Below are 19547 nucleotides of genomic sequence, written 5' to 3'. Positions count from 1 at the left end.
ATTTAAATGAACGTTATTATATTATTGTATGGGTTAATGCACATTCTCCTCCAAATTCTAAGGATGTTTTAAGTTGCCAAGAATTTTCATTACCATATAAAGGCAAGTGTGACTTCTAATATCCATATACTAATGTACAGCAGGACCTGCATTATCCCTAACACATTAATTTTCCTAGTGAGCACTGAAGTGATGTCATCAGAGCTGACTGATTATAAGCAGTGACATCACCATATGTACAGATATTATGTACTGGAGTTTAGGGGAATATTAGCATTAGGGTATAGTATAGTACTCCAAGCAGTTAGAAATTTGATCAAACTGGCTTTGGTCGAATCTCAAAAATTCTAAAAAGTTTTAGTTCTGGCTCAAACATCATCTAAACAGAAAGTTGACACATTTTGAAGTGTTTTGTATGTTTTAAACCTTCTAATGATACTCTGTGGACCCCTTCATTCAAAGTAAAGCATTCATTACCTCTAATACCAAGAAATAATGACACGGGGGGTCATTCCGAGTTGTTCGCTCGTTATTTTTTTCTCGCAACGGAGCGATTAGTCACTAATGCGCATGCGCAATGTCCGCAGTTCGACTGCGCCAAGTAAATTTGCTATGCAGTTAGGAATTTTACTCACGGCATTACGAGGTTTTTTCTTCGTTCTGGTGATCGTAATGTGATTGACAGGAAGTGGGTGTTTCTGGGCGGAAACTGGCCGTTTTATGGGTGTGTGTGAAAAAACGCTACCGTTTCTGGGAAAAACGCGGGAGTGGCTGGAGAAACGGAGGAGTGTCTGGGCGAACGCTGGGTGTGTTTGTGACGTCAAACCAGGAACGACAAGCACTGAACTGATCGCACTGGCAGAGTAAGTCTCGAGCTACTCAGAAACTGCACAGAGAAGTCTTTTCGCAATATTGCGAATCTTTCGTTCGCAATTTTACTATGCTAAGATTCACTCCCAGTAGGCGGCGGCTTAGCGTGTGCAAAGCTGCTAAAAGCAGCTTGCGAGCGAACAACTCGGAATGAGGGCCCCGGAGACTTGAATTTGGCAGAAAATTGCTAGCTATTTATTGTACCCTAACCATTAGCAAACCTGTAAATTGAAAATTTTGTTAACATGCCGATTCAGCCGGCATATGGTGGCAGAAAAAAGAACGGCTCTATTGAACTGACGCTAACCTTAAAAACGTTAAAATTCAAAACTATCCTAATTTAAATACAAACTATAAAATCGGTAATAAGTGCCCAACTCAACCCCCACGGTGACTACCCACCCTGATGGGTGCCTGCCGCTGCCCCCGGACGGGTGGTCGAGCGGCCTTAAAAGTCGATGGAGGTGAGTGCACCTAAACCACACCAAACTGTAAATCACTACAGCTAACAAGACAAACTACAACCTGCCGTTCTTTTCCGCCAACAAATTAGCCAACGATAAAAACAGCCAACAATTCAACGCCAAGGCACTCCGTGCCAGAACCTCTATCAACAGGGCGGGAGGGCGGGAAGGCAATTCAGCAGCAAGAGAGACCAAGCTGGCCTAGCATTCCCTATATATATTAACCCTCCCCTTTTTCCAAAGGCTGTACTTTCCTCAAAGCTAGGTCCACCCCTCACAGGATGTTTAACTCTTTCCATTCCTATGCAGTCATTTCTCTCTCCTAAACCTCCTAATGATACTCTGTGGACCCCTTCATTCAAAGTAAAGCATTCATTACCTCTAATACCAAGAAATAATGACACGGAGACTTGAATTTGGCAGAAAATTGCTAGCTATTTATTGTACCCTAACCATTAGCAAACCTGTAAATTGAAAATTTTGTTAACATTCCGATTCAGCCGGCATATGGTGGCAGAAAAAAGAACGGCTCTATTGAACTGACGCTAACCTTAAAAACGTTAAAATTGAAAACTATCCTAATTTAAATACAAACTATAAAATCGGTAATAGGTGCCCAACTCAACCCCCACGGTGACTACCCACCCTGATGGGTGCCTGCCGCTGCCCCCGGACGGGTGATCGAGCGGCCTTAAAAGTCGATGGAGGTGAGTGCACCTAAACCACACCAAACTGTAAATCACTACAGCTAACAAGACAAACTACAACCTGCCGTTCTTTTCCGCCAATAGCGAAAGACTCCTCCCCAGAGTCTTCGCACCGCCACCATAAACTCAACCTAACTCCTGCAACACTAGAAACAGATCCTCCAGGAAAAGCATCATCCCCTCATTGGACAGATGCACACCATCAGGCCGAAAAAGATGACTGTCTCGGAACTGAATCCTAGGGTGGCGAACCACTTTGCCTCCGTGGGACAACACCCACTTCGCCACCGCCCCATTCACCTTCTGCCTGGCCTCATCAATCGGGCAACCATCCGCCACTCCTCGCCAACTCAACCTTGGCACCATCATAGAGAACACCAAGACACAATTGGTCCATGCTGCGGTCACACTGGCCAGATCCTTTATCATGGCCCACCGCAGCTCCAAAGATGTCCTCTTCCCCAGGTCGTTGCCACCTAAATGGACAACCAGCACCGTAGGGACTCCATGCTCGCTGGCCTGACTGACTAATCTACTCTTCAGATCTTTCCACATCATCCCCAGCCAACCAAGCCAACGAACGCCATGAGCCCTAGGAAACATCTGTGCCCCCTCCGAGGCCTAAAACCTGGCTGCCCAATACACATAAGAGTGGCCAACCACCCAGATAGCCAAATCATCTTCTACCCAACCTGAAGAGAAGGAAAGGGGTAAAAATTGGTTACTAAGTATCTATAGCAGTGTTATTAAACGCATTAACCTGAAGGATCTGCCAAAAGAAAAAATTGGGTTTTCGTTTATTGCAGAAGTCACGGCCTAGCCGATCTGCACAAGCTTCCAGCCAATTTGAAGCAGAACATAAACACACAATGGGAAAAATCAAATTAAATTAAGAAAATAAACGGGGGGGGGGGGGTTAGGGGGGGTATAAAATGGGAAAAACATGTAAGAACTCAGCTGGAGGTGAAAGCGTAAAAACCTGCTGAGGGACTTTGATTAGAACTGATCAACCGAATTGTGGATTAGAATTCAGTCCGTCAAGTCAGGCAAAAAATCACAAAAGAACTCCAGACCCCCGCTGCCAACAGCGGCGAGTGGCTAATCCCTGAGTAGGATAAACCGGGGAGACAAACAGACACACAACACAAGAACGTACTGAACTGTACAACATGACTTATAACAACTACATATAAACAATACCCCATGCAAGCAAACATCTCATGCAACGGGGCAAATATATCGACTGTAACTTGACGACTTCCATCGCCCCACCGCCTGGATTTCAGCCACGGAAAACCCTGCCGACGCAGCCGACATCGCAGCCCCGATGCGAAAGGAATGCGTCCCGAAAGCAGCGGGTGGAAGGCCCAAGCTCGCCAGACAGCGACCCAGCATCCAACGAAACTGATATTTCGTCACTGGCAGACCGTCATAATGAAGCAACCACGACCCCCGACCATCGGGCCGTACTGCCGCATACTGAACTGCCAACCTCACTGGGCAAATGCTCTCCTCGAGTGCCGGAACCAAGGTGACCCATCGACCTCTACCTACTTGGTCCGTCTTAGAGCGACGCAATCTGCACAGCAAGGACCTCTCACCCACCACCACGTCCTCGAGAAGCATGCGCGAATCTGCTCGCTTAGAAGGCGCCACCAGCTCCGAAACCCGAAAGGCACCGTGATAAGCCATCGAGAACGCCAAACTGAACAGCAGCGACTCAAACACGGACAACGCGATACCGCCAACCGCCCTGATGACAGCCGGAAGCAAGGCCGCATCAATGGGCCGCCTCCTATCAGGCGGCATCGGCGCCACGCGCGCCCATCCCTTCATCGCCTTAAGCAGAAGCCCGCTCTTTGTCACGTCAGGGACCCCCTTGATTTTGCTGAAGAACGAAATACCAGCCAAGTACCGGGATACCACCGCTCTGGACCTACCCGTAACAAACAGCTGACAAATAAAAGAAAGCATCATCCGATGCCCGCTCTTACCTTGTTGACTTCGTCCTCGGACAAACTCCTCCCACTCGCTCCAAGCTTGTCCGTAAGCCTTGAGCGTGTTCGGAGCGACTGACCGCATCGCTAGACCCTCCAGTCCGGCCCGATCACCTGCCAGACATAACCGGGACATTGAAAACCTTGCTCATCGGCCTCGGGTGCCAACAAACAAAACCTCTCCCACTGACCTCGTGACAATGCGTCGGCAATTCCGTTCTCCATCCCAGGCACATGCTGCGCGCGGAACCACACATTCCTATGCAAGCATGTCAACAGCAACTGCCCCAGCACCCTCAGGACCACCAGCGACTTCGCCCTTTGGTTATTTATCGCATGCACCACGCTCAGATTGTCACATCTAAACAAGATGCTGCGATGCGCCAGACGATCGCCCCAAACCTCCAGCGCCACCATAATGGGGAAAAGCTCCAGCAGTAAAAGGTCCTTAGTTAAACCCTCGCGATGCCATTCCGCCGGCCACGAGGCCGCGCACCAAGATCCCTCTAGATAGCAACCGAACCCAGAGGAACCCGCCGCGTCGGTAAACAGCTGCAGCCCAGCGCTGTCGACTGTTGGGGCCTGCCATATACACACCCTGTTGAAGTCCTCCAGGAACGAGGCCCATACGACCAAATCCCTCTTAATCTCGGAGGACAGGCGCACGAAATGATGTGGTCTGGCACACCCCACAGTCGCCCTTTCCAGCTTCCGGCAGAAAACCCTGCCCATCGGGATTACCCGACAAGCAAAGTTCAAAATGCCCAGCAAGGACTGCGCCTGCCGCAGAGTGACTTTGCGCGACCTTTCGAACTGGCAGATAGCCCCGCGGAGCTTCGTAACCTTGTCCGGAGGCAGTCGACACGATCCCGCCACCGTGTCGATTTCTATCCCCAAAAATGACAAACAGGAGACCGGTCCCTCTGTTTTATCCTCGGCCACGGGAACGCTGAAGTGAAAAAACAGAGCTCGGATGCTGAACAGCAAGTCGCCGCACCGTGGTGAATTTGCCGGACCCACACACAGGAAGTCATCAAGGTAATGGGCGACCCCGTGACCCCCTGACGAAGACTCCACGCACCAATGTAGGAATGTGCTAAACCGTTCGAAAAACGAGCAGGAAACGGAACATCCCATCTGCAAACACTTGTCGATGAAATACTCAGCTCCAATCCGAAAACCCATAAAACGGAATGAGTCCGGATGCAACGGCAGCAACCGAAACGCGGATTCCACATCTATCTTAGCCATGAGGGCCCCAGGCCCGTAACTGCGGACCAGCTCTAGCGCCTCGTCAAACGACTGTTACACCACCGAGCAATGAGCCGGCGGTATCGCGTCGTTAACCGACGACCCCGACGGGTAAGAAAGATGTTGAATGAGCCTAAAAGCACCTGGAGTCTTCTTGGGGACCACCCCCACTGGGGAGATGACCAAGTCATCCACCGGGGGTGAGATAAACGGTCCCTCCATCCTGCCCAGCCTAACCTCCTTATCCACTTTCTCCCGCAGAACCGACGGCAAGGCACGAGCAGACTGGAGATTCCGTTGGGCCCGAACCGAAACCTTGCTCGCAACAGGCAAGCGAAAACCAAAACGAAAACCGTAAAACAAAAACTGCGCGTCCGCCCTATTTGAATACCACTCCAACCACTTGCCCATTGTATCCAAATTAATTGGCGTTGGAGCTCTGCGGAGCGCTCCCGCTTGCGCCAGGTCTTGGGTAATTTTGCTTACCCCGGGCACTGGCTTTAAAGCAGGTAGAGGCTGGGTGGGAGCCGCCACATTGCAAGCACAAATGTCGAAACCGACACTGCTTGCCGAAGGAACAGGACGCATTGTTAAAAGCGAAGCATTTCCCTTTTGCGACGTCCTGCCCCCCTCCGCGGACGGCCGTCCTACCTGTCTTTCCCGATCCGCCGTCCGCGCCGGTCCCTTGGGAGGACGACCCTGCGCGGTGCCCGTCCGCCCCCGGAATCCGGGGCTCCCTAGCCTGTTGAGAAGCCCGGGTGACTTGGAGCCAGACTTCCACGTCCTTGCAACCAAAGTCTATCACCTGCAAGCAGTCCTGCTTTTCCCGGAATTTCTCGTCATACATCCGCCATTCGATGCCCGACGATGTGCGCTGCATATCGTGTATTAAATGCAGGTATCTAATGACGTTCATATGCTCGTCCGGCCTATCTTCCAGGTAACAAGCCGCGAAGACACAAAAACCGGCTAGCCAGTGTCGAAGGTACGGAAAGCCTCGGCCCCGATACCCTTCTTCGCTGACGCCGACTTATAGTACTTTTTTGCGTCCTTCGTCAAGACGAACATATCAACGTAATCCCCCCTGCAGATTTTCCTACGGCAGCTGTCCCTCAGTCCCCGCACCACGGCAGTGTAATCGCAGTGGACTACCCCAGGCAAGTCGCGGCGCTTCTTGGCCCTGCGAGCGTCCTCGCTAAGCCGCTTCCGTCTCTTCCGTCTCTCCTGCTGACCCGCCGCCCTCTTGGCGTATTTCTTCGCGCGCTTTTTTGCCCTGGTCGTACTACTGACTTCGGATGCTGGCGACGACAGAGAAGAAGAAGAGGACGAGCTGCGAGAACTTGAACTAGAGCGCGTGCTGGAGCCCGACCTCGATTGCTCCACCTCACCTGATGCCGTCGACTGCTCGGACATGAAATCCTCCGGTGTGGCAAATGCGACATCCTCGTCCTCGGTCCCCGCCATCTCCACTTCTCCGAGATCACCTGAAGAAGAAGACGGAGCAAAGGACCCAGACAACAATCGCGGCGCATGCCTAGCACCCTGGGGCGCAGGCGTCCCTGCTTCGCGCCCCTGTTCGTCACGCACGGCACGATGATCCAGCTGTGCCGCAGCCGCCCCCAGCTCCCGGCAGGCGCGAGCCACTCGTTGCGCCGCCGACACCGCCCGTGTACCGGACCCGCCTGCTATTGCATGCGAGCCGGAACGCCTTGCTACCCCCGGGGATGCGGCCGCGGCCAGCGGCCCCAATGCCGCCACCACCGTTGACAGGGCCGACGCCAGTGTTCCGGAGGGGTCCTGACCACCCCAGAACTCGTCGCCGTCCCCCGCGGGTTCCCCCGCCGGTGTCGGCGCGCGCCGTACTGCCCGACGCCCGACAGGCGCCAACCGGGGCCCCGACGTCCGGAGCCCAGACTGGCCCGGTGGGGAACTGGCAGCGCCCCTGACCACCAGCGGCCCGGTCCCCCACCAGTCACTTCTCTCCCCCTGCGACTGCCCTAAGGCGTAAGCGCTTCCCCCCCCCATCAAATCCCCCGCGCGCACCCTCCCCCTGCAGGCCGGAGCTCCCTCCGCCCGCTGGGAGGGCGCCGCGGCGTGACTGCCTGCTGTCATGTGCAGCACTGCTGCCTCTGTCACCCATCCTGTTACTCCCCCTCCCCTGCTCCCCGCCAGACTCCGGCTGCCAGGGAGTGAGCTGGGGAGACAGGGAGACCAGCGGCGCCGCTGCGCGCACACGTGCGCGAACGGTGCCACCTGTGGAGAGCGCGGGCGTGCGCGCACCTCGTGCGCGCGGCCTGCCTCTCCCCGCTACTAAGCCCTCCGCCGTGCCGTCTCCTGCCAGCCGCCGCCGCCCGCCTGCTCAACCCGCCTCGCCTGGCACCGCTTCCCGGCCGCGACGAGGGGGAAGAGACTGGGGACGGGGGACGGCCGCCCACCGCGGCGCACATGCGCACGCCCGCGCCCGGCACTGAGGCTGCCGCTGTACCCGGAGGTGCGGGCCGATGCCCGTCCACCTCCAGGCGTCCCGCCTGCATCTCCAGCCCTCCCCGCCGCCCGCGCCCGGCCGGCAAAACCGGCCCGGCACTCAGCGGCCAGGAAGACCGGGTCCGCCACGCTCCGTCTCCACCCGCGCCCGCGCAGGCCCCAGAGGACGAGAAGCCGTCCACAGGGCCAGCCAGCCAGTCCTCGGTCCCACACCCGCCGCCTGATGAGCGGTAACGGGCTGGGGTCCCGGCGGAACGGCGAGCGCGGGATGCAGCCATGACACAGAAAAATGGATATAAAGGGAAGTGGCTTGTAGTAACTGACTTAAAATATATAACACAGGCCAGGCAATGGGGAGACTCTGCTATGCAGCACTCACCCCAAGGCAATTCAGCAGCAAGAGAGACCAAGCTGACCTAGCATTCCCTATATATATTAACCATCCCCCTTTTCCAAAGGCTGTACTTTCCTCAAAGCTAGGTCCACCCAGAGCTGGATTAAGGCATAGGGGGGCCCGGGGTACTTAAGACGGGGGGGCCCTAGGGTGTAAATTTAAAATTATAATATACAGTATATATATATATATATATATACATACACACATACATATATGAGGGCCCCCTTACAATGAGGTTACTTTAACAAAGATGTAAAAGTGAGGGTGCCATGGACCTCACTTACCTACAGATCGGGAGGACATTACGGCTGGCCGGAGGAGCTTTTCCTCGAGCACACTGACAGGTTACAGTGTTGCTGCTGATCCTGTCACACTGGCTCCTCTCGTCCTCCGGTGACAGCTGCGGCCTTCTGAATGGTGCGTGTAGCTTCCCTGGTCCTCCCCACTGTATATTGGCTTGGCTGGTGGCGGCGGCGCGGGGGAATGGGTGTGGAGGGGGGTGCGTCGAGTGGTAGAGAAGAGGAATGGAAGAGAACTGGCAGGCTCCCACAAGGCTGAAGTAGCTTTAGCTTCGTCCGGCTCCCCTGGTCACCACTCCACCAGCGCACCATAGTGTTTCTCCTCCTGGAACCAGTACTCGCTACAAAGGGGGACTTTTCCCAACATAGCGGTAGCAGGTCCGGGCCTCCGCCTGTCTGCCACTGGGCTGAGCCATCGCTCTGGAGCGCCGGCGGCTGGGCTCGCTGTCAGTGGGGAGGGGAGCGCAATGCTCAGCAGTGCAGTGTAGGGAGGCAAGTGTAGAGAGGGAAGGGTCGGGTGGATGATAGACGCGGGTGTACAGAGCTGGTGTGGGCGGGCATAGCAAGCGGCCATAGAGAGCTGGAGGTCTCTGCGCGCGGGAAGTCTGTGCGGGCGGACGGCCGTAGAGAGCGGGCTGTCTTTGCTGGTGGGTGTAGAGTGTTGGCGGGCGTACAGTGCAGTCACAGTCAGGAGGGTGAGGGGGGTGCCGGACATTGCGGTGGCTGTGCACACGAAAATGATAAATATGTCTATACATACACACATATATATATACATATATATATATATATATATCTTACACACATATACATATATATATATATATATATATAAACACACATATATACACACACACACATATATATATATATATACATACATATATATACACACACACACACACATATATATATATATATATATATATGTACATATATACACAAACACACACACACACACACACACATATATATATATATATATATATATACTCTATGTGTGTGTGTGTGTGTGTGTGTGTGTGTGTGTGTGTATATATATATTTAAACCCAGTGCATAATACGGCCAGACTTACATTTTTTATGTGCTTTGCTGCTGGCCTAGGAGAGCTGGCTGAGCCTCTGACTGGGTGCTGGCTGCTGCCTCCATGTGCCGTCCTCCTTCTTCTCTGCAGCCTGCGCGCCCAGCCAATGACTGAGCCGCAGGCTGCTGCTCCTCAGATTATTGGACAGCTGAGCCGTCGCTCAGCTGTCCTTCCCTTTACAGGCACTGACTCCCTGCGTGCGGTGGCGGCTGCGGCCGCAGCGTCAGCCTTTGCAGTCCAGTGGAGCCGGGAGCCAGAGCCGCCAGGGACAGCAATCACTGTGCTGCCCTGACACCGCGTGTGGCGCCGGCTCCAGGGAGCGCAGCACAATACCGCAGATCGGAACAGAGATCCGATCTGCGGCGGCGGCGGGGGGCCCTTTAAAAAAAGGGGGCCCGGGGTACTTATCCCCGGGGCCCCCCTCTTAATCCGGCTCTGGGTCCACCCCTCACAGGATGTTTAACTCTTTCCATTCCTATGCAGTCATTTCTCTCTCCTTAAGAAGAAAGTATTACAGCAGAAGTTACTGCTTTATTATAGTTTAAAGTTTTAATTTTGACATAAAGAAACCTTAGTCGCCCAATCTGATGGAATTTGCAGGTGACTCTGAATTTGATGGAGTTCTCCCGGTTTGGGGGTAAGTCTCCCACCACTTCTCCCAAAAAAATGGGTGGGTCAAGGGTCGTGATGACGTGATTTGCTATGAATCACGATATCGCATCCCTGCTCCGAGCTATGGGGCGGCAAACTACGGCAAAATGTATTATTGATATTATAATTGCCACAAATTATACACATCACCGTACAAGAACTACAATATGGATATACAACAATACAAACAGGAATAGAAATGCAAAAGGGATAAAAAAAATACAAAACCCATGCTGAGAAAATGCATGCTACAAAATGAGATACAATTTTTAGGAGAAGCAATCAATGGGGGTCATTCCGAGTTGTTCGCTCACAAGCTGCTTTTAGCAGCTTTGCACACGCTAAGCCGCCGCCTACTGGGAGTGAATCTTAGCTTATCAAAATTGCGAACGAAAGATTCGCAATATTGCGAAAATACTTCTCTGTGCAGTTTCTGAGTAGCTCGAGACTTACTCTTCCAGTGCGATCAGTTCAGTGCTTGTCATTCCTGGTTTGACGTCACAAACACACCCAGCGTTCGCCCAGACACTCCTCCGTTTCTCCAGCCACTCCCGCGTTTTTCCCAGAAACGGTTGCGTTTTTTCACACACTCCCATAAAACGGCCAGTTTCCGCCCAGAAACACCCACTTCCTGTCAATCACATTACGATCACCAGAACGAAGAAAAAACCTCGTAATGCCGTGAGTAAAAAACCTAACTGCATAGCAAATTTACTTGGCGCAGTCGCACTGCGGACATTGCGCATGCGAATTCGCGACTAATCGCTCCGTTGCGAGAAAAAAATAACGAGCGAACAACTCGGAATGACCCCCAATGTTTGCTTGGAAGAAACATGATATCAAAGTCGCTGATAATACCTCAAAGCGGGGGTAGGCACATGACCGTGAAAATGCATTGAGAGAAGCAAGAGGATGGAGGGCCCTGCGCATGAGAGCTTACAGTGTAAAGGGGAATAACGCGGTGTATAGCGCGGTGTGTACATACAGGCTGTGGCTGTACTAATGAATGTGTCTTTCTTGCAGTACACATAACAGAGACTGATTACTACGTCGACAAGTAAGTCATTGTTTTCTGCTCACACGCGAATTACAGGTGTGACACATATGTGGGTTTCATGTAGATAACAAAGCTCGCAGGCAGAGCCTTATGAAGGCCCCCTGGGTCTCTGGCAACGCACTGGATTGGGGCCTACACACAGGGCGAAGCAGAGTTGAATGCTATTACTGTACACTTGCATTGTGTGCGTAGAACTAAGGGGTCTATTCATGAAGCAGTGAAAAGAGCGGAGAAGTGAGCCTGTGGAGAAGTTGCCCATGGCAACCAATCAGCAACTCCGTACAATTGTATAGTATGCAAATGATAAATGTTACATCAATGCTGATTGGTTGCCATGGGCATCTTCTCCACTGGCTCACTTCTCCACACGTTTCACTGCTTCATGAATAGACCCCTAAATGCGCCGTTTGTCCATATCTGTACGCCTGGTTCCATCGTTATCAGCGTGCGCCGTATCCTTGCCACTTGTGTATGTTTATCTCTGCGTAGCCTGCAGTTGCATTGACAGGTCATAACTAGGGGTCTGCCCCACAACCCTAGCTTCTGGGTAGAAGGGTGCTTGGAACGGCTCCCTGCAGCTAGTATTACTGCGCAAGTGCAGCTCAGAGTGTCCTTTGGCAGTCTGTACAGCCGCTCTGGTCAGTGCTGCACTTCCCGGTGCTGGCAGCCCCGCCCCTTCTGCACGACATAGTGCTCTTCGGGGGGGCGGAGCTGACACAGAGTGCTCTGGTGCCCTGTTATAGCACTGCACCCATGGCCCAACCTCACCAAATGCAACCTACAGTACATACGAGCACCCTCATACCACCCAGTAACGCCATTTTAGTGGAGATGTGCCTGAGTTGCATACAGCAAAATAGCAAACACATTATCCCGTAGATGCGTTCGCTCTGTGCCGTGACACGCAAAGTTCAAATACATTCAAGGTCATTCCGCAAAACATGTATACCTAATCCTTGTGTGCATCCGCCACTATGTCCCCTACCTCTCTTTTTGGACCTACATAACCATATATATATTATATTTGTAGTTTAGATCAGTGTTTTTCAACTCTAGTCCTCAAGTAACTCCAACAGGTCAGGTTTTCAGGAGTTCTTTAACCATGAATAGGGAAGTTCATCTATTTTGCTGGATGAACAACTGTCCCACCTGTTTCCATAGACAGTAATCCTGAAAACAGGACCTGTTGGGGGTAGTTGAGAGCTGAATTGGACAGCCCTGGTTTAGATCAGAAGTACGCCACCTGGGTTTGGGACTACATTTCCCAGCATGCACTGGAAAGCCTGGTTTAAAGCTTTGGACTGATCTCATTTTTTTTCTTTTATGCTAAAATAAAACCTTTAATTCTTGGTGATTTGTATTTTAGGCCCCAATATTCTGTTCCACCATCAAGTTTCATGATCATCAACAGGCCGCCAGGTAAGGCATCATTAATCAGCGATACCTTACACTGGAAAGTTTTATTACATCATGAATGAATCTACGTCCATTTGTAGGGACATGTTGTAAGGTTCATCGATCTGTGTGAAGTTTGTACGTGTTCCCCTTATTCTCCAAACCTTCAAGTGTTCCCTGAAAACTCACCTTTTCAGGCAAGCTGGTAAAATTCCAGAACCGCTCACATAACCTTCATAGCTTTCCTATCCAATTATATCCCCACAGTACAGTCCGCACATATCCTCCACATATTTTCTTTCTTCACTCTCCCTTTCTCCTGACCCCGGTTCATCATTGCTGTGTTATGATATCATGCAGCCCACCTAGAACCTTTGCAATCCGGTGGACAACTATGGAATACTGTAGATAGCACCTATCCTTGTATATATATGCCTATTTCCTTATAGAGTGTAAGCTTGTGAGCAGGGCCCTCCTACCTCTATGTCTGTCTGTTATTACCCAGTTTTGTTTTATCACTGTTGTTTCCAGTTGTAAAGCTCAACGGAATTTGCTGCGCTATATAAGAAACTGTTATAAATAAAAGAAATACATTTGCATACGTTTCCTCCGGGTGCTACAGTTACTTCCCACAATCCAGACATGTACTAGAACAGTAGTTCTCAACCTCAGTCCTCCCCCAACACAGTAGCGGATCTTGCCACGGGCAAGCAGGACTTTTGCCCGGGGCGCCGCCTTCCGGAGGGCGCCGGCGCCATCCGGAGGGCACCGCACCATGGCAAGATCCGCTGCTGCTGTCAGTGCTGTGCCCCCTGCTGCCTCCCGTCTAGTTTCCCTTCATGGAGAGGACGTTTGTTGTGTAGTGCGTGATGACGTCATCACGCACCACACATCATTTCAGCCACGCCCCTATTGCCCGCCCGGGGCGCTGAAAACCCTGGAGCCGGCCCTGCCCCAACAGTTCATGTTTTCCAGGTCACCTAGTAGTTGAACAGGTGTATTCATTACTCACTGACACATTTTAAAAGACCCACAGGTAAAGCAAATTATTTCATTTGCAATCCTCTGAGGAGACCTGGAAAACATGAATGGTTCTTGAGGACAGAAGTTGGGAACCACTATACTAGTAGGATAATTGGCTTGTGATAACAATTACCCCCGTCTATATGTGAGTGTCCTTGTGGAAAGGAATATTGGCCCTCATTCCGAGTTGTTCGCTCGGTAAAAATCTTCGCATTGCAGCGATTTTCCGCTTAATGCGCATGCGCAATTTCCGCACTGCGACTGCGCCAAGTAAATATGCTATGCAGTTAGGATTTTTACTCACGGCTTTTTCATCGTTCTGGCGATCGTAATGTGATTGACAGGAAATGGGTGTTACTGGGCGGAAACAGGCCGTTTTATGGGCGTGTGGGAAAAAACGCTACCGTTTCCGGAAAAAACGCGGGAGTGGCTGGAGAAACGGAGGAGTGTCTGGGCGAACGCTGGGTGTGTTTGTGACGTCAAACCAGGAACGATAAGCACTGAACTGATCGCAGATGCCGAGTAAGTCTGAAGCTACTCTGAAACTGCTACGAGATGTGTAATCGCAATATTGCGAATCTTTCGTTTGCAATTTTAAGAAGCTAAGATTCACTCCCAGTAGGCGGCGGCTTAGCGTGTGCAATACTGCTAAAATCGCCTTGCGAGCGAACAACTCGGAATGAGGGCCATAGGTTGTACGCTCCACTTGGGCAGGGACAGGTCTGTATAACTAATTCATATAGGCCCTCATTCCGAGTTGTTCGCTCGCTAGCTGCTTTTAGCAGCTTTGCACACGCTAAGCCGCCGCCTACTGGGAGTGAATATTAGCTGTGCAGAATTGCGAACGAAAGGTTCGCAGAAATGCGAATAGAATAGCGATTAGAAATTTCTTTGCAGTTTCTGAGTAGCTCGAGACTTACTCTGCCACTGCGATCAGTTCAGTCAGTTTCGTTCCTGGTTTGACGTTACACACACTCAGCGTTCGCCCAGCCACTCCCCCGTTTCTCCAGACACTCCCGCGTTTTTCCCTGAAACGCCTGCGTTTTTTCACACACATTCATAAAACGGTCAGTTTCCGCCCAGAAACACCCACTTCCTGTCAATCACACTCCGATCACCAGAACGAAGAAATTTCTTTGTTAAGCCGTGAGTAAAATACCAAACTTTTGTGCTAATTTACTTGGCGCAGACGCACTGCGAACATTATGCATGCGCAGTTTGCGACTTATCGCACCGATGCGAAGAAAAAGAACGATCGAACAACTCGGAATGAGGGCCATTATCTGTTAAGCCCTGCATAATGCCTCGCCCGATGTCTCACTCCCTCCACAATGTACATTTTTAGGTGTATGTGCAAACCATAAAAGCAAGTTTAATCCCCCCTGCCCATATTATTCCCGAGCAGCTGCATGGATCAAAGGAGGGTTGGGCTGGCGACTGGCCTACCGGGGCAGAGCTGACCCTAACTAATATGATGCCCTAGGCAAGATTTTCGCTGGTGCCCCCTAGCACCACCGCTAGTTCTGCATCTGACCCTGCACCCCCTTTCCCAGCACGATCACCCCTCACCCATAGCAGTCCTCATTTTGATGTTCTGACCCCCAATATTTTAAATAGCAACAGTGCAAACGGGGGCGTGTTCTTGTCGGGAAGGGGCATGGCCACACAACAGTACCCCCAATTCAAATTACACCACACAGTAGTGCAACTTTATTCACATTATATCATGCACTAGTGTCCCTTCTTCACGTTACATCACACAGTAGTACCACTTTACATTATAAACGTTATTCCTCACGTTAGTGCCCCTTATTCACATTACACCACACTGAATTGCTCCTTATTCACATTACACCACACCAGATTGCTCTTTATTCACATTAGACCACACAGTAGTGCCCTTTCTATACGTTACACTACACAGTAGAGTACCCTATACACATAATGCCACACATTAGTAATGCATTTATACACATAATACCACACAGTAATGCCCGTTACACATGTGACACACATTATTAATGTCCTTATAAACATAATGTCCCTTTCACATATGCCGCACATTATTAATGCATTTAAACACATTACACACATAATGCCCCTTACACATTTCCCAAAAAACTACTGCACAACCAACCCACCCACCCACCCACACACAGCACTCACATGGCTGCTAAAACTGTGACCTCTGCCTCTGCTTGGAGACAGATGCGTCCGCATACATCTTGCCTCAATGCGCCATGCAGCAGGAGATGCCTGGCATGAGTCAGCTGGCAGCTCTGCTAAGGTCAGGTGCCTTTTTTTGACGAAAATGCGTCTTATTTGCATTACTATGGGGGTCATTCCGAGTTGATCGTAGCTGTGCTAAATTTAGCACAGCTACGATCGTATACTCAGACATGCGGGGGGACGCCCAGCACAAGGCTAGTCCGCCCCGCATGTCAGTCCCCCCCCACAAATACAAAAGCATCGCGATGGCTGGGCACCGACGACTGCCATGCGCCGGCGCACTGCGGCGCCGGCGCATGCGCATCCGACCCGATCGCTGCGCTGTGACAAACTGAGAGATCGGGTCGGAATGACCCCCAATGTGGCTAGAATACGCAAGCAGCTTCTGCTGATTAAAATGATATGCGGCATGCCTATATACTTTGTGCGACTGTGACTGTATCTGCATATGAAATGTTACGTTACAGTGATTTCCAGGATTCCACTGTAACGTAACATTTCATATGCAGATACAGCCGCAGTCACACACAGAATATAGGCATGCCGCATATCATTTTAATCAGCAGAACCTGCTTGTGCCCCTAGGCATGCCAAATGCCCTGGGCATTTACCAAGTTTGCATATGCCTAGGGCCGGCTCTGCACCGGGATGCAGGGGAAACGGAACCCCCAGTAGGCCCCACTGCCTGAAGGCCCACTTCCTCCTCTAGGGATCATGTTCCAGAATGTTCCAGACTGTGCCCTTGAATTATACATTATACATATGTTACATTATACTGCACAGGACTATGGTGTATTTACTACAGGGCATTGCTGTTATTAATCTGCTACATTATTATGCATGCACTAACAGTATTTACTATATATATATATATATATATGTGTATATAAACAAACATGAGGAACCACTGCACTCGCCATTCCCAGGGGTTGTGGTGCGGTGGGCTGTGACCACCGAACTCAAATATACACAGACAGAAAACCCTGCACTCTCCTAAGCAGCTTCATTCACCTTAATGCTTTAATATACATCTGAATAAACAATGGGGTTTTGGTTTATGAATTGTACAATGCATGTAAGCTTGCGGCCCACTCCACGGGACCCCTAAGCTCATTTACCTTTAACCTGGATCAGCTGCTATTTAGGTGTGCTGGTGACTGTCTCACTTTGAAAGCCAGTAGTCAGTTGGCAGGTGAGCTGTAAACCAGGTAAGCACACTTGTGTAGTTGTGTTATTTGTGTTGGTGACTGTCTTACCTTTTAAAAGCCATAAGTGTGGCAGGTAAGCTTTAAACCAGATAAGCACATTTTCCCCTATGAGACAGCAGTTGCCAGGTTTCTATAACATCTATGGGAAAGTTTGTGATAGAGTAGGACATGCGGTGAAATGGGGTCCCGTGGAGTGGGCCGCAAGCTTACATGCATTGTACAATTCATAAAGGTGAATGAAGCTGCTTAGGAGAGTGCAGGGTTTTCTGTTTGTGTATATATATATATATATACATATATATATATATCTATCTATCAAGGGGCGCAAACGGGCATAATCAGAATTTGTGGGCCCAGAGCCCCACTTCTTATTATGTAACATTATAGTGCCCTCCACATTACAATGAGCAGATCAGGTTATGACACATTAAAGTGCCCTCCAGTTCATATTGTGCCACATTACAGTGTCCCCTTACCATTATAGCATCCACTACACACTCCTTTCCCTGACAATGTAATGTCACACAGCTCAGGCTGAGCAATGGATGAGACCCAATTGCTTAGCAGACAAATCTGGGAAATTGGTATGCATCTATATAACCTGTGTCTAGGCCCCCTAAGCCTCTGGGCCCCATAGCAATGGCACTCCTTGCACCCACTATAGTTATGCCCATGGGCCAAGCCCATGCACTCTTTAATGGTTAGGCAAACCAATGTGGCGGCTGGCAACACCACCTCTGGAGACTAGCCAAACACCTAAACATGGAACACGCAAATAGCAAATTTCTGTGCTTGCAAGGCTAGTGAAATAAGGGAGCACTGCTCCTACTGTATACAGGTACTGCTGTTTTCCATTACACAGTTGATATCTGACCTATGATAACCCATTTCCTCTTCTTTTTCTATAAGTTCTTCCACGATCGTCATCCTCCCAGGCCACCATGTATCCGCAGGATTTCCTGCTCACCATTCCGTAAGTACAGCTCTTCCATACCGGTGCAGTTACAGCAATACCCTATATTACCAGAGGTGGCAGCAGAGTGGTTTAAATTGATCAAGTAAAGAAGAGACTGTTGAGGCCTTATGTGTGAACATTTTCCTTGTCCACAGGAAATCTCCTGTACCCACTGAGAGCCGGAGGAGTTCGATGGGAAGAGAAGTACAAGGTGTGTATTACAGCCTATAGAGCCCCTGGGGGTCTAACAATGCAATAAAACAATGGATTTGTTCCTGCTTATCCATCTTGTCCAACCAAACGGTACAGTTCCTCCTATTTTATATATTTAATGGTAATTTCACTATTTTTCCTTATACACGAATATTTATTGAAGTGTACGATAGGGTTAGATGCACCTGTCATGGACAGCAAGAGATCGCCTACACTGATTCCACCTGAGGAAGGGGCCTCAGGCAGCAAGTTTTGGGGAATGGCACTTGTCCAAACACAAACCATCTGATGGAAGCTGTTGGGCGACATGGGTGTCATTGCATTTTGCACTACAGATAAAAGCACACATTTTACACCTTCCTGTTGCACTTCAGTGTATAAGCACTTCACCAAGGTAATAAAAAGCTTTAAATGTTGTCCTGATGTCACTTCACTCTCCGGGTTCATAAGTCATAGATTAAGGAGGAAAACCAGGTGCTAATTGATATTGCATGTGTAGAGAGTGATCTTTGAATTCACTAGTAAACAAGTTGGAACAGATCTCCTCTGTAGATAACATCTCCCTTTTATCCATCCTCCAAAGACTGGGGATGATCCTCTACTCTGCCGTCCTCTCCTCCACATCCTTTCTCATTTCTGCCAATTCCAACTCTATCAGATTCCACCTCCACCATATTCCACCTCCATTATACTACATCTCCAGCATATTCTACCTCAACCACATTCCATTTCCACCAGATTCCACCTCCACCATATTTCATCTCCATTATATTCCATCCCTACCATTTTTCACCTTCACCATGTTTTACCTCCACCATATTCCACCACCACTATTTTTCACCTCTACCAGATTCCACCTGCACCATGGCCCTCATTCCGAGTCGTTCGCTCGGTATTTTTCATCGCATCGCAATGAAAATCCGCTTAGTACGCATGCGCAATATTCGCACTGCGACTGCGCCAAGTAATTTAACAATGAAGATAGTATTTTTACTCACGGCTTTTTCATCGCTCCGGCGATCGTAATGTGATTGACAGGAAATGGGTGTCACTGAGCGGAAACACAGCGTTTTATGGGCGTGTGGATGAAAACGCTACCGTTTCCGGAAAAAACGCAGGAGTGGCTGGAGAAACGGGGGAGTGTCTGAGCGAACGCTGGGTGTGTTTGTGACGTCAAACCAGGAACGACAAGCACTGAACTGATCGCACAGGCAGAGTAAGGTTGAAGTTACTCAGAAACTGCAAAGTAGTTTGTAATCGCA

General features: G+C 50.2%; 1 protein-coding gene across 2 annotated transcripts in view; it reads left to right on the top strand.

The window, feature by feature from the left end:
* The window catches only part of LOC134945829 (uncharacterized), a 65081-nt gene that overhangs the window by 23526 nt on the left and 22008 nt on the right, over positions 1 to 19547 (top strand). For both annotated transcript variants that reach the window (XM_063935344.1, XM_063935343.1), the window contains exons 3-6: positions 11229 to 11262; positions 12629 to 12681; positions 18027 to 18090; positions 18228 to 18283. In XM_063935344.1, the coding sequence (XP_063791414.1) occupies positions 11229 to 11262; positions 12629 to 12681; positions 18027 to 18090; positions 18228 to 18283 (207 nt within the window). The remainder of the gene's footprint in view (positions 1 to 11228; positions 11263 to 12628; positions 12682 to 18026; positions 18091 to 18227; positions 18284 to 19547) is intronic.

This window comes from Pseudophryne corroboree, chromosome 7 (genome assembly GCF_028390025.1).
Source record: "Pseudophryne corroboree isolate aPseCor3 chromosome 7, aPseCor3.hap2, whole genome shotgun sequence".
Lineage (NCBI taxonomy): Eukaryota > Metazoa > Chordata > Amphibia > Anura > Myobatrachidae > Pseudophryne > Pseudophryne corroboree.
The sequence above is the reverse complement of the archived record's forward strand: the minus strand, read 5'-3'. Positions and strand labels throughout refer to the sequence as shown.